Source organism: Daktulosphaira vitifoliae, unplaced genomic scaffold (genome assembly GCF_025091365.1).
Source record: "Daktulosphaira vitifoliae isolate Bord-2020 unplaced genomic scaffold, ASM2509136v1 Scaffold_1, whole genome shotgun sequence".
NCBI lineage: Eukaryota > Metazoa > Arthropoda > Insecta > Hemiptera > Phylloxeridae > Daktulosphaira > Daktulosphaira vitifoliae.
Genome location: NW_026099572.1, coordinates 41,690,018 through 41,705,194, shown reverse-complemented (window position 1 = coordinate 41,705,194; position 15,177 = coordinate 41,690,018). Strand labels below are relative to the sequence as shown.

Sequence of the window (15,177 nt, the reverse complement as noted above, 5' to 3'; positions counted from 1 at the left end):
TAGGTTATTTAAGGAATCTTAAAATGGTAGTTCTGGGTTTCAAACTTACTCACTAACTATTTAATGAACTCTTTTTTAATCACCTTTTGTGAAGTTCTATGTTATAACTTTAATCATTAATGTTTTTCTGGTACCTCTACTTACAGCCTTGCCAGAAATTTTCATATTTTATCATGGTTGCCACAAATCTAAAAAATCTGGAAAACCTGAAAAATTTATGGATTTTAAAAAGGTTAAGGAAATTATGGAAATGTTCTTGACTTTTATAAATTTATTAAATCTATCATATTGTAATGTCACAAATTTGAAAGTAGACTGTTTATAGTTTTTAGTTATGTCCACTTATTTTTTATTGTGCAAAAGAATGTGTGAATGAACCTTTTTCTGACACAGCGGTGTCAACAACTCATTATTTTTGCCGTTTACCACTAGATAAGGCGATAGAGAATAAATATAATTAAACTCAAATTTTTTATCGGTATAGATCCCTCCCAAAAAGACTGGCCGTTATTGATTTTAAATTGTTTTTTGTTTTGGCAAAGCATTCAGACCATTGGATGGGTCTCTTCGGAGACTGGGTATCTTTTTCTTTTTTTTATAGATATATTTATGTAATGAGCTGTATTTTATTAATTATATTATATTTTTATTTTATTATAAATTAACTTAATTTTATTTATGTATGGAGAGCATGTGTTTTCTTTTTCTTCTTTCAGACACTAAGAAGTGAGTTTCCAGATCGCTCCTGGTGTTTTTTATTAATTTCCGATAAACATTAATGGATGTGTTCGAATATCTGTGATGTTTGTTATATTTGATTTTGTTTAAATATTTTATTTTATTTTTGTTGCTTTTCTTGTAGACATGGTTTTTGATACATTAGTATTTTTGTCCATGTTTAGCTTAATTTTCTTTTTTAACAATTAAATTAAATTTCCTTATTAATTTAAATTGTAATATTTATTATATTGTGTGAGTAACTTAAGTACTCGTGTATATTTTATCCCTGTTCCTTAATCTAGACACTGGCTACGGTAAATTTTACATATCAGTCACACTTCAATTATCATAGTTGTGGTGTTATAATCATTTATACATATAATGAAATATTAACTTAAAATTAAATTCCACCCATGGTCCGGTAATCATATCTGATAGGTGTGACATCTCGCCTATGTGATGGCGACCCTTGCTACTATAGCTAGTCATTACGCAAGTGGCAAACCGCATTGTTGTTGCAGGTTGACAAAATGTCCACTTAGAATATATTCAGACAAGGTGAGAGAGAGTTTGATTGTTTACGCCCCCCCCTAAAATCTGTTTTTACAATTTTGGGTTTGGAAGGGGTAGATAAGAGGTATTTTTTGGCTTCAGTACCCACCTATTTCCAAATTCTAAATAGTTGATAAATAACATTAAAAAAATAAATAATGTATATCTAAACTCCTTCAGCCATATATGGGATTTGAAAAAAAATTGACTGAAGTCATAAAAATGTTGAGGAATTTGAAAATTTTAAATTTGTGGCAACCAAACCCAACCCAACCATAAAATCTATTGTAATGTTAAATTATAAAGATCCATTCAAAACTTTTTTTTCCTTCATGTTAGTTTTTTAGATTAGTGCTATTTTACTACTCACATACTGTCTAACTTTATAAACATAATATTTTTCCCTTGTTTACATTGTATATGCATTGAATTTTTTTTAGATTCTGATTTTCAGTTGAATGCTAATGATGCTTGTGATTTGGGAATAAAAAGTTTAGGTGCAGTTATTTGGTATTTAAAACAATGTAAATTTGATTATCAACTTCTTACAAGAGGTCGATTTGAAATTTTTAAACCAGTTGACATAGAATGCATCAATATATACAATCATGATGATATAAAAATAAAACACATGGTAATTTATATGTATATGTGTGTGTGTGTTGTTTTTATGTTTAGCTATTTTTAAATATATTTAAAATACAATTAACTTTTCTAGATATTAGATGCCATCACTTTAAAAAATTTACATATTATAGAAAACTCTATTGGATCTTGTGCTGGGACATTATTGAATAAATTGAATCATTGTTCTACTCCATTTGGAAAAAGGTAATATAAAATTTAAATATTTAGTGTATTAGTATTATGAAAGAATGTTATGGGACCAATCCTCCCTAATTTTTTATTCAAAAATATTAATTGACTTAAAACCTATATAATTTTTTAAAAAAGATTTTTTTTTAAATTTTGTACATTTTCCTGAGTCACACACATCCCCTCTCTTTGAAAAAAATTCAATATGAATTGCTTTTGTGCACACTTTTTTTCAATTTCAATTTAAATATTCTTATTAAAAATATACAACAAAGCGATTCTTTATTTTAATATATCTTACAAAAAAGACCATAGAGACCTCATAATTTTACTATGTGCTTATATTTTTGTGTCTGTCCATAAATTTAACTGGACTGATTTTTTAATTATATAAAATTTCACTTATAATGATTTTAATATTCTAAAATATTATTTCTAGATTACTGTATCAGTGGTTATGTAATCCTTTAACAGATATTTCTAATATTAAAGCTAGACAAAATGCCATATCATCATTAATGATCATTCCAGATTTAGTTCGGGAAATTCGTAGTGAATTATCAACTTTGCCAGATTTAGAACGATTATTTTCAAGGTTAGTATTTCATTAAGTATACACTGATTTACTGTAATACCAATAGCAAAATAACTAATGATTAAATTACTTTTTAATCATATAGAATTTATTCTCAGAGCTGTAATGGTGTTGAATCTGACCATGCTGAAACTAGAGCTATATACTTTGAAGAAAAAATATATTCTAAAAGAAAAATTATTGATTTTATTTCAATATTGAAAGGATTTAGAACAAGCATGAAAATAATGAAAATTTTGCAAAGTAAATATTGATTTTTGAAAAACATTTTAATAGTGTGTTTAGTTTAAACTATTTAATTAATTTACTGAATAAAAATGAATTAAAATTTAAATGAGCTTTGAACTCGTTAGTTTTTCTTAATGACTTGGACACATAATTAAAAATAATTGTTTGAAATTCATTAATTGAATTAATTAAATGTATGTATGCAATTGTGCATTTTTTAGTTACGATTCGATGCTGAAAAGGTGTTAGTTTTACTATGATGTGCATTTTAATTTTTTTGTGTCTTGCTACTTTTTCTCAGCTCTCACTGAACCAATTTCTTTCAATGATATGTCAAAAGATCACAAATTGTATCTAGTCGATGACATTACCCTCAGAAATTGAAAAAAAATTTCCCTTGTTCCCCGTAAATGGGGGAAATCTCCAAATAAATTACGAATTTAAAAATCGTTAATTTTCAAAAAATTTTCAATTTCTTTTTTATTAAAACTGCCATAACTTTTTCAAAAATTACCAAATCAATATAATTTTTTTTTATAGATGCATGATGTCTTTACCTATCATTTGATATATTTTTTTTTATAAATCTGACTCTTTAGCTGCCCACAGGGGGGATTCAAAAGATTTTTCAATTTAACTTTTAAAAGTGTTTCGGAAATACTGACACTTTTATATATACCTTAAATTAAAGCTTATTCAATATACTTTATTATGGAAAAAAAAATGTCGAACTTTATTTTGTCTTTATGGGGAAAATAGTTAACGAATGCTATTTTTGTGTGAAAATTATCGATTTTATGTTTTACATTTTTACCTTTATTATGCTATAACTTATTGAAAAGTGTATGGATTAATACAATTTTTTTATAAGAAATAATNTTAAAATTAATTGTAAACATTTTTTGAATGTAGACATTTATCAAATGTACATGTTTATCATACAATAGAATCTGTGTAATGGGTTTATTGCCTAACGAAGTTGGCATCATGTATGTCCGCTACAGAATGTCCTTTTTACAATGAACGGCTTCTATTATTTTATTATGTATTTGGCCAAAATTATATTGTTCCATGCACGTAAACGTTCATTAAACAGATTTTTATGTTTTATTAAGTATACAGGCAACATTTTATTATTCAATGAATATATATTGAAACTAAAGAATTTTGACAGTATGCCTAATAAAACAAAACCATCTATCTGTCATAGCCAAATATTACAGCTGATAATGATGGCCTATAGTGATACGCAATAATTTTTTTTTTTAACCTTCTTTAAAGAAATTTCACTTGAAAATTCTTAATATTGATATTATTTTAAGAGTAATTATGAGGTCATTAAATAATTTACCATGAAATAATAAAATTTTGATATTTCATTTCATAAATTATTATTTTCAATGTTTTTGAATAAAACTAACAATTATCAATGAGCATATCAATTAAATGAACTTTTTTTACAGGTGAAAATATTGAAAGTAATGATTCTGAATGTAATTTATTGACAAAAATTTGCAACCACCCATCCAGTGTCCATCCTGGAATATATCCTAATTTGACAGAATTGTTGGATAATTTTGAAGTAACTTCATTTTAAAATTTAATAGAAGTTCACACTGTGAATAAATGAGATATAAACAATCATTATGTAATATACTATTATTCTATAACTTTGATTTGTCTTCTAAGTTTTTTGATTTTTGATTATGATGTTAATTATTACTTATCAAAGTTCCATTCAATACTACTATGTGTTCTAAAATGAGATTCATATTTAGACATTTTTCTAAAAAGTATAATTTTATTTCTTTTCTTATAAAAAAAACATTAGCTAACGGCAATATTTAACTGACTTACCCTAACAAATATAATTTGAACTATTCTTTGTAATATTTAATTAATTAGTTATTAATTATTTATAAAACTCTTACATGTTTTCCTCCTTAAACTAAATTTTACTAAATAAGTTGTAACCTGAGACCAAGTTGATCTGGCACAATTTAAGTGTTTTTAATGTTATTTAAGAACTGAGCAACTAATATTAAAGTTATAAGTTGAATAGTTGACATTTCTAAAAATTCCTAGTGGGATGCTCAGAAAATTATTTCTAGTTGACAGTCTAAATTTAACTATTGTTTTATCAAAACAACAATACTTGTAATCACATTGTTTACGAGTGTGCATTTTAATTAATCTTTTAGCTCATTAATGTAATTTATTTACCTAGTAATTAGCGTTATTCATTTTAAATTTATTTATTTATAAATAATTAACTGTGAACAATTTTTTTTAAGAATTCATTTGATCACAATGAAGCGATGAAACATGGCAGAATTTTTCCTGAACCAGGAATGGATGAACAATATGATGCAGTTCTAGAAAAAATTCACAACCTAGAAGCTGATTTAAAATGCTATTTAAAAGAACAATGTAAACACTTTGGATGTAATGTAAGTTTTGTTTTTGTTTTATTAAGATTTAAGTGCAGATATGTTATTTATTTGTATTATTAATTTCATAATATAAAGGTTGTTTATTTTGGAACTGATAAAAAACGTTACCAATTAGAAGTGCCAGAAGTTGCATCAAAAAGAGCTGGTGATGAATATGAACTTCAAAGTCAAAGGAAAGGATTTAAAAGATATACTACTAATTATACTAAGGTTTATTTAATTTATTTAAAATTTTTTTTTAATTATTCATTAAAATTTCAAAATTGTAGAAATTTCTTGATCAAATGATTAGTTACGAAGAAGAAAAAATTGATGTGTTAAAAAATCTAAGAGAACGTATTTTTACTAGATTCTGTGATAAGTTTGAAGATTGGAATAATGCTATTCAATGTTTAGCTACACTTGATGTTTTTATATCATTAGCAGAATACTGTCGCTGCGAAGAGCAAACCATGTGTATTCCTAAATTTTATCCAGCTCTACTTAATAAGAAAGTTAGTATTAAATATATCACATCAATTAATTTTTAATTTATTCCAAGTTTGTAAAAGGTAGGTGAATTAAAAAATATATTAGCTCTCTTCAAGTTCATTAAACTTTTTTATTTCTGTGTAATTATAAAATAACTAGTAATTAGTTTAAATTTAAAATATCATGTGATACTTATTATAATTTTTAAGATCCCATTACAGAGGTATAATTTAGAAGGGCAATCACTTCTCCTGAACTATCACTATATTTTATGAAGTTGATATTTATGAAGTATGTCTCAAGTTTTTATTTTTTGTCATCAATTTGGTTTTTTGTAAACATTTTCAAAAATATTGGTTCTAAAATATCTGTCATATTAAAAAATTGAGTAGCCCCTTCTAAAATGAATTTTAAATATGCTTCTGTCTGATTGTTAATAGTAAATTTTGTAACATGAATTAATATTATTTAATTATTTTACTGATATAAGAATACTTATGGATTTTTTAATTATTAGTTATTTTATATTATGTTATAGCCATTTGTTGAACTAATTGATGGACGCTATCCTTGTGGTACTAGCGAAGAAAATTTCATTCCAAATGATATAATAATTAGTAAAGAAAATAATAATTTGTGGAATTCGAGTCTAATTTTAGTTACTGGCCCCAATATGGGAGGAAAATCTACATTAATGAGACAACTTGGAATTATCACAATAATGGCTCATATGGTAATATTTAATTGGGAATTTTTTATATTTAATATTTTTTTTATAATTTCAAAAATTAAAATTTAGGGCTGTTATGTACCAGCAAAACGTTTTGAACTTAATCCAGTTGATAGAATTTTTACCAGAATTGGTGCTAATGATAATATCATTGCTGGTGAATCAACATTTTTTGTAGAATTATGTGAAACTTCTGCTATTCTACATCATGCTAGTCGGTTTTCATTAGTTCTTGTTGATGAATTAGGTATATTGTTATTATTATTATATAAAATACATTTATTTTGTATTTAAAACTTAAATTTTTTTATAAAAAAAAATTGTTATATAGGTAGAGGAACTTCGACCTATGATGGTACTGCAATTGCCTCAGCTGTTGTCAAAGAGTTAGTACAAAAACAATGCCGAACTCTTTTTTCTACACATTACCATTCATTGGTAGAAGATTTCAAAACAAATCTACTTGTTGCCTTAGGACATATGGTAATTAAAAAATTAATACTTATAAATAGTCTTCCTTCAATATTCAGTTTAATGTTTTTTCTAGGCATGTATGGTAGAAAATGATGAAACAAATGATACAGATACTGACAAAGATCTTGAGACCATTACTTTCCTTTATAAGTTTGCTAATGGAGCATGTCCTAAATCATATGGATTTAATGCAGCACGTCTTGCAGGAATGCCTTCAGAAATAATTAAACTTGGGCTGTGTAGAGCAAAAGAATTTGAAACTGTTGCTAAACGTAGAATTCTTTTTAATACTTTATTTTCATCTGATGATCCAACTGCAGTAAAAAATGCTATTTTAGCATTATAAAATTTTTAATTATTTAACAATACACCATTTAAATATTGTCTAAAAAAAAATACTTCAATATTAATGTATATGCATTGTTATTATACTATTTATTTTTAATTATTATCAAATTGATTTATATTCTTTGTTCACATTTTTATTATTACTATTACTTTATTTGAATAAAACAGATCAGTTAACCTAATGGTCTTGTCGTTTTGGTCCTGGACATTCATTAGTTAAATCATCATCATTATTGTATACAGTTCCACAATAAACACAATAATTATATGTTTTTCTTAAGTATACATTAACTATCTCTAATTGCTCAGACACAGACATTTTATCTTCTATATCTATTTCTTCAACTATTTCATCATTTTGTTTATCATTGGGATCTTCAGGCCATAAAAATTTTTCTAATGGTTCTTGTATATCCTAGCAAAAATAAATAGAAATAAAATTTTTTTAATTTTTATTTTTTATAAAATCATTTGGATTTAAATTAAAAAAATATTCTAAAATAAATTTTAAAAATGTTTTTATTTTCTTAATACAAATAAAAATAAGATTTTAGTATTTTATTTTTTATCACTATCAAAGAGAAGTTACATGTGGAAAATGCCAGGAGACAGAAATAGGTATCAAATAGACTACATCATGGTAAAGAACAGATTAAAACGAAGTAAAAGAAAGTAGAAGTTACCCAGGAGCAGATATAAATAGCGACCATAACCTAGTCACTAAGGAATTTAGTTATGGGAAATCAAGGGAAGCAAAAGAAAAATATCTGGAAGAAGGGTGTAGTGAAATAGAAATCCTTATGAAAACAGGAAGCATATAAAATGGTAAAAAATTCTTTGGCAAGTATAAGACTAGATCTGGAGGAATAGAAGATAACAATGAAGAAATGTTATATAAACAAAAAGATATGGCCAAAAGATTGAAGGAATATTTAGAAACTCTGTATGATGGCAAACATTTAAAGGAAATGAAACAAATGAAGAAGAGAAAACTGAAGAAGAAGGATAAATGGACCCAATTATAAGGGAGGAGTTCGATAAAGCTTTAAAGAATCTGAAGAATAAAAAAGCAGGAATTGATGGAATACTAGCGGAGCTTTGGAAGAAGCCAAGAGAAAAACTTAAAAACAAATTATTTCAAATTATCAGAGATATATACGTAACTGCCGAAATGCCGGAGAATTACGTAAAAGCATAATTATCCCCATCCCAAAAAAAGTAGCAGTAAAAAATTGTGAAGAATTCCGTATAATTAGCCTGCTATCCCATGCCTCTAAAATACTAAAAAAGATTATATTCCAACGTATTGAATCCAAAATAAAACAATCGCTGACGGAGGACCAATTCGGATTCAGGAAAAAGTATGAGAACGAGAGAAGCAATTTTAGCATTGAGAATAATTCCACAAAAAAAATCGAATGAAAAGTGCTAGTAAACATACCATGTTTACATTATGTTTGTGGGGTCGCTGAATACAAATCTGAGGTTTGTTTGATGCTATCACGTCATGGATTTTTATAACCTCAAATAATGTGCTTAAGAACCAAGTTATTCATTAGGAAGTAAGACAGGAAAATTTGTAATCTAAATCTACTGTGCGCAGAGTCTTAACCTGTAAAAAAGCCTAACCATACTTGGACTAGCCTGACTTAACCAAAGAAAAATGAGAACAAACAGACCATGTTTACTTTATGTTTGTGGGGTCGCTGTATTCGAATCTGAGTTTTGTTTGACGCCGTCATATCAAGGTTCTTCATAACCTCGAAAAATGTGCTAAAGAACCAAGTAATTACTGAACTATTTCAACAGGGCAATTTCTATACTAATACCATTGCCGTCACCTAGTATAGTATTAGCACTTAAATATTGTGCGGTCATATAACTATATTATGCCAAAAGTACTCTCAACGTCAGGCCATTAAAATGATGTTAGGCTTTTTACAGGTTAAAGCACTGCACACAGTAGATTTAGATTACAAATTTTCCTGTCTTACTTTCTAATGAATAACTTGGTTCTCAAACTTATTTTCAAAGGTTCTGAAAAACCATGACGTGAGGTCGTCAAACAAACCTCGGATTCGGATTCAGTGACCCCACAAACATAATGTAAACATAGTCTATTTACTAGCACTTTTCATTCGATTTTTTTTGTGGAGCTGTATAAATATTCAGTAAATTATTAGGAAAGATAAACATTCATGGTTTTGTGGATATCGAAAAACATTTGATAATATGAATTGGACGTTAATGTTTAAAATGATGACAAGAATGGGAATAAAGCACGCAGATAAGAAACTGCTGTATAAATGATATAAAAATGAGGCAGCTGTTGTAAAAATTCAAGATAAAGTAGATGAAGCAAAAATAAATAAGGGAGTTAGACAAGGACGCAAGCTATCTCCTATTATATTTAACGCATATATTCAAAAATCACGTCAAATAACGTTTTTTATACAAGCATTATTTGAGGTATTTGTCTAAATTACTAAAATTATGGTTTTTTTTTAAATATTTGATATCCATAAGATTAACTAGATCAAAAAAAATTGGTCTAGTAATAAGAACTGTGAATTTTTATGGACAGATATAAAAAAACCCACACCATTAAAAGAATACCTTCTTAGCTTCGCATTAAAATTAAAAAATCTTATCAAAAAGATGTTACAAAAATCTATTGAATTAAGCTACAAAAATTGCTTTTAGTTTAAAAATCTATTGTTAAATTTAGGTAAAACCGAAATTCATTTTTTTAGAAATAATTTATACACATGTTACTGACATGTTACCATAAAATTTGAAATACTATAGACTGGTAGTAGATTACACAAATAGAGCAAGAAATTGAAATTAAATGAATTCTTCAATGTAAATGAGATAAAAATCAAATCAAATTTTAATTTTTTTATTATATTCAAATACAATTAAGAAAAAAGAGCAAAAAGAAGTCATTTTGATGGACAGGGTACAAACCTAATACCCCAAACATGAGAGATATTAGTGTTACCAGCGCAATTATTGTACATTTTATTTACATTAGTTAAGCCAGTTCGAAATTTCAGTCCTTTCACTCAGAAATTTTAACACAAAAATAGCATATTTTTGAATTAGGTATATTACATAAGATTTGTATAAAATGTATCAAAATTTTCAAAAATAAAATTAAAAAATTTAATAAAATCTTTTGACGTATTATTTATTAAAAGTCAAGTGAGAGTTGAGAATAAGTAGTAAAAAAAAAATTAAAAATAAAACATGCATCATAATAAATTTAATAACTTCTCAGCTTTGTATAAAAACTAAAATAATATTAAAATTAGCTCTAAAATTTTCAAAGATATTTCATGAGGCGTAATTAAAGTATTTCATTGTATAAGAATAGAAAAAACTTTTTTTAATAATACATTTATATTTTAAATTGAAATATACTAAACAAATTAAATTTTTAATATAGAAAAAGAAAAATATCAATATATAATACCTTCTCTAAATCCATTTGACGACATATTCGTTGACATCTATACAAATCAGACTGATCTTGTTTTTCTGTTAATAGTTGTGCTTTTCTTTCTCTATATTCAGTTACATTTACACTCAAGCCACACAATAATCGTTTTTGAATCATTGCTTTTTTCATTTCTCTAATTTCTTTAATAGCTGCATCTCTTCCTAAACCTTTACGATCATTTTTCAAAACTATTCCAACAGGATCAATTCTCCCACTACCTAATGTTTAGAAATATAATAATAACATTGTAGGTAAAGACTTGAAATATAAATTAGTAATAATACTTACCGTTTTTACCTATGCCTAAACCTGGTTTGTATCCCATTTTTTCTAATAATGAAAAACCTTTATTACTGCTATCTATAGCTTTTTCTAATCCATCTTGTCGATTTTTTTGTTCTAAAATTTTGATACTTTTAGATTTGTCTAATAGTTCAGTTTTAATTTTTTTTTTCATTTGTTGGTGCAAGCGTTGCTGATTATGTGTCATAAGCAGTCCAGGTCTGATGTTGTTACTGGAATTAAATAGTAAACAAATTAATAATTTATTAATTCAATAAGTAATAGTTAACAAATACAGTTTAAACTCTAATTAAGCTCTGTGACAATCTACAAAATACAGAATTTGGTATTAAGTATTCTCGCATTACTATGTTTCCATATACTGTTGGATTATCAAGATTCCCTATATAGTTTTCAAACAACCTTATGATTAAAATTAGTGCTAAAGATACAGCACCACTTATCTCACATTTTGGTTTAACCGTTGTATTCATTTTATTACATTATTATTAGAAATTTTAAATCTTTACTCAAAATTAAATATTTAAAATTATAATGGTAACTACATAAGTTTTAGATGACTCCATCAATAGGATACTTTAAAAAAGGAGCATTAATATAAAATTGTTAAAAAATATACATAAACAAGAAAAATAAACTATAAAAATATAATAAAACTGTTCAAATAATAAATGTATAAAATTAATTAAAAAAAAAAAAAAATCAGAAATTTATGTAGTTACCAATAAAAAATGTTTAAGTACATAATGAAAGTTTTTATAAATATTTATATTATCATAGTTCTTAAAATATCAATCTCTAGTATACTTTACTCATTGTTCAGAAAAGTATCAGACATATAATCATCTTCCTCATTCTCTTCCATCACAACTCAAATCAAATTTAAGATGGCAATTAAATTAATTAACCACTCAAACAGTAGAGTAATAAACAAAAATTTAATGGATTTTTATTTCAACTGTAAATATTGTTTCAGTAAGAATTTTTAACATTATTTTAATAAATAATTAATACAATTATTTTAAAAACTTTTTTAGAATATCCATCTGAAGTATTATGACAGACTATATGAAGTAAATCATGTTATTATCAATTCTTTCATTCTTATCATATTATTAGCACAGAAAAGATAAAACATCAATATTTTAGTTGTACTACTATTCATAGTAAAATGAATTCATTTTACTATGCTACTATTTATAGACGTGTATGCATGGCTTTAAAATATGTCTTTTAAGGGTATGATTTATTTGTAATTTTAAAGAGTTGACTTGATGCATAAACATTCTAAGTCAATAGCCAAAAACCCTTTATAGCCGCACTGTCAGGCCTCTTAATTTTCCATGGACTAGGCAGGAATGAGAAGAGTTAATGTCTAGCATATCTTTGAAGTTAGCACCCGAAGTTATTTCAATCACAGAAAATACAGAATGGACACTAATAAAAATTACTTATAAAAGCTATTACATAGGTATATAATACATAGCACAACTACTTTTTCACCATACCTACTAAAGGAAGGTTAAGCTCAAAAACTAGCCAGCACGCACACTAATTATTAAGATCGATTAAAGGACCAGTAGTCCAACCTCGACTCTTGCCACACATGCACACACAATTTTAACAACACGGTGGATATAAAATATTTAAGCTAAGTGCAAGTTTTTAAATAGTTATTTTATTTAAGAAACGTAATAAACACAAAGTCAAAATTTAATATAAAAATGTAACACAAAATAAATGAAATCGTACAAAATACAAAGTTACTCGTATCAAACATTCTGACCTGTAACTCGACGTTTCTTCATCAAAACGCCCAGTCTCATATACTTTTCATGTTTCCCTTTTATATTCTTTTTCCCACCATTATTAATTTACTTACCCTGCATTTTCCTTTTATATGACATTATTACACTGCTTAAGAATTCAAAAATTGCTTACTACTGTTGTAAATTTTATATTACCCTAAAATCGACGTTATTCAATATTTCCTCAGTTATTTACTACATTACACATTAATCTTGAATTATAAACAATGTAATACTTTTTTAGTTCATCCCTTATGCTTGTAAGGGTGACATCTCTGTTTTTTGAAATGGGAACACATATTTTGAATTTAATAAAATGTTTGAGCTTTTAATTTAATAGTAAACGGCATTTGAAATTTTTATATAAGTTTATTTGTTTATTAAATATAAACATTTAAAGTAAGATAAAGTTAATACATTTTATAAAATTTATGAAATACATTGTGACAAAAAGTTTTTGTTATCGCTTCTAAATTAGATTAAACATTCCATATATTATAAATTTTACAATTATGAACTATATTTTTATATTATAACTTAATAAGTAATAAAGTCTTCTTCTTTTCTAAAGGCTAAGCCTTGTCATAGCTTATATCCTGAAAATTAAGTGCAGTGGCTTCCCGTTGCCTTCTGCTCTGGGAACATGGTGCTTTTTCGCCACCGTAGAAGTGCACGCATGGTCACCCATCCATTCACTAACGGCGGTAAGCGCGACTTAACACTAGAATTTTGTTAACAACTAGTGTGACCATCGCGCCACACCACGCCCCAAGTAATAAAGTATCAATCAAAAAAATCTTAAAACTTTTTGTAATAATTTACAACATAACAAACTTAAAAAGAGGAACTTTCAAATGTAATTTTTTATTAATTTTAATAAAATACATAAGTTGAAATTTTTACCATAGAAAATCAACTTGTGTAACAATAGTATGTGAAATTTGTATGATATATTTTTTGTCCCATTGAAAAAAATAAGATGTTGTTTTAAAGTCGTTCTATTAGAAATATGAACTGTTTTAAACTTACATTACTAAAAAAGGTCAAAGGAAAAAATAATTAATTTATAATAATGAACAATTTTAATATGTAATATAAATTGTATTTATTAATGTTAATATTAATTTAAAAAAAAACCCCTTTTTCAAAATTACATAAAAATCAAAAAACCCTATTGTTATTTATTGAAAATATTATAAACCTCAAAATGGAAAAGTACTTGGCAATAACTAATTTTTTGTATTAATAATTTTAGCTTCGATCCTAAGCTGAGAAGGTATTAGTTTTACTATGATATGTTTCTTTTTTGCTTGAAGTGTTTAAGGATTTTTCTCAAATTACCTATTGCCACGACTTGCGTCACAATAATATAGCCGACATAAAATATTTGGAGGTTCGTGGCGTTTATTTTTAAATTAATATTGGAATTTTAAGGCGAACAAAGAAATACAAGTAAAACTGAAGAGTTTTAGAAACTAGAACACTTTTCGCTATTCGTGGTTGTTGAGACCATATAGGCTGTTGAGTTGGTGCGTCCGACAGAACGATAAGTTTTGTAGAAGTGTCAAGAAGAATACTTAATTGTATGTTTGCGGCGGTCGTTGTCGGACGTGCTGCACATGCTGGACTTTGTAATGTAGTGTATGTCGTGCTTTGTTAGTTAGTCAAACTATCATATTCAAGTATTAACCCATCAACGCCGAGAATTATTTTTTTTCAAACTTTCTATTTTTTTTACTAAAAACAGATTAATGTACAACACAAAAATAAAAAAAAATTATTTTTAAATTTTTTGAAAATACAATTTCTGAGATATTGAGTGTCACCATATGGGTACACTCGGCTTTTACCTATTAAATTATTATTCTAAGAACGCGCGATAAAAATAGCAATACGAATGTCACCATATGGGGACGCCAGGCGTTGATGGGTTAAAGTAACGGTTGATAAAGATAGAAAGCGTCAGGTGGCTCCGTGAAACACGTAGAGCGACGCAAAACCGTGTCATTATCCATTAATCTTATTTGTAAAAAAGTGCTAAAACTGACTATTTTAAAATTTAAATTTGAAAAAAATTTTTTATTATTTATAGTTATAGTAAAAATATATTTTTAACGTAATCTAAGAATAAAATAATTGTAAAAGACAAACAACATCCAGATAATTATTGTATC

The 15,177-nt window shown here is 26.4% G+C and overlaps 2 protein-coding genes and 1 long non-coding RNA gene across 4 annotated transcripts in view; 2 read left to right on the top strand and 1 right to left on the bottom strand.

Moving 5' to 3' along the window:
- LOC126895620 (DNA mismatch repair protein Msh6) overlaps nucleotides 1-7,569 on the top strand; it is a 17,257-nt gene extending 9,688 nt beyond the window's left edge. The window contains exons 11-22 of the mRNA XM_050667716.1: nucleotides 1,713-1,906; nucleotides 1,991-2,103; nucleotides 2,528-2,683; nucleotides 2,769-2,926; nucleotides 4,375-4,493; nucleotides 5,206-5,361; nucleotides 5,440-5,574; nucleotides 5,634-5,858; nucleotides 6,374-6,568; nucleotides 6,635-6,812; nucleotides 6,897-7,048; nucleotides 7,113-7,569. Of these exons, the coding sequence (XP_050523673.1) occupies nucleotides 1,713-1,906; nucleotides 1,991-2,103; nucleotides 2,528-2,683; nucleotides 2,769-2,926; nucleotides 4,375-4,493; nucleotides 5,206-5,361; nucleotides 5,440-5,574; nucleotides 5,634-5,858; nucleotides 6,374-6,568; nucleotides 6,635-6,812; nucleotides 6,897-7,048; nucleotides 7,113-7,385 (2,054 nt within the window). The 3' untranslated portion in view covers nucleotides 7,386-7,569. The remainder of the gene's footprint in view (nucleotides 1-1,712; nucleotides 1,907-1,990; nucleotides 2,104-2,527; nucleotides 2,684-2,768; nucleotides 2,927-4,374; nucleotides 4,494-5,205; nucleotides 5,362-5,439; nucleotides 5,575-5,633; nucleotides 5,859-6,373; nucleotides 6,569-6,634; nucleotides 6,813-6,896; nucleotides 7,049-7,112) is intronic.
- LOC126895625 (G patch domain-containing protein 11) lies at nucleotides 7,444-12,272 on the bottom strand. 2 transcript variants are annotated; one of them, XM_050667725.1, is made up of 4 exons: nucleotides 12,003-12,272; nucleotides 11,181-11,407; nucleotides 10,866-11,110; nucleotides 7,444-7,802 (listed from the first exon to the last, which is right to left on the bottom strand). In XM_050667725.1, exons 2-4 carry the CDS (start codon nucleotides 11,380-11,382, stop codon nucleotides 7,566-7,568), a joined length of 684 nt encoding a protein of 227 aa, XP_050523682.1. In that variant the 5' UTR covers nucleotides 11,383-11,407; nucleotides 12,003-12,272; the 3' UTR covers nucleotides 7,444-7,565. The 2 variants fall into 2 exon arrangements, with proteins under 2 accessions (XP_050523682.1, XP_050523681.1); XM_050667724.1 differs by having other exon boundaries at nucleotides 12,008-12,272.
- On the top strand, nucleotides 8,834-9,709 carry LOC126895632 (uncharacterized). The gene is made up of 2 exons (XR_007701684.1): nucleotides 8,834-9,493; nucleotides 9,571-9,709. It is a non-coding gene; the product is annotated as an uncharacterized LOC126895632 (long non-coding RNA).
- Nucleotides 12,273-15,177: the final 2,905 nt, after the last annotated feature.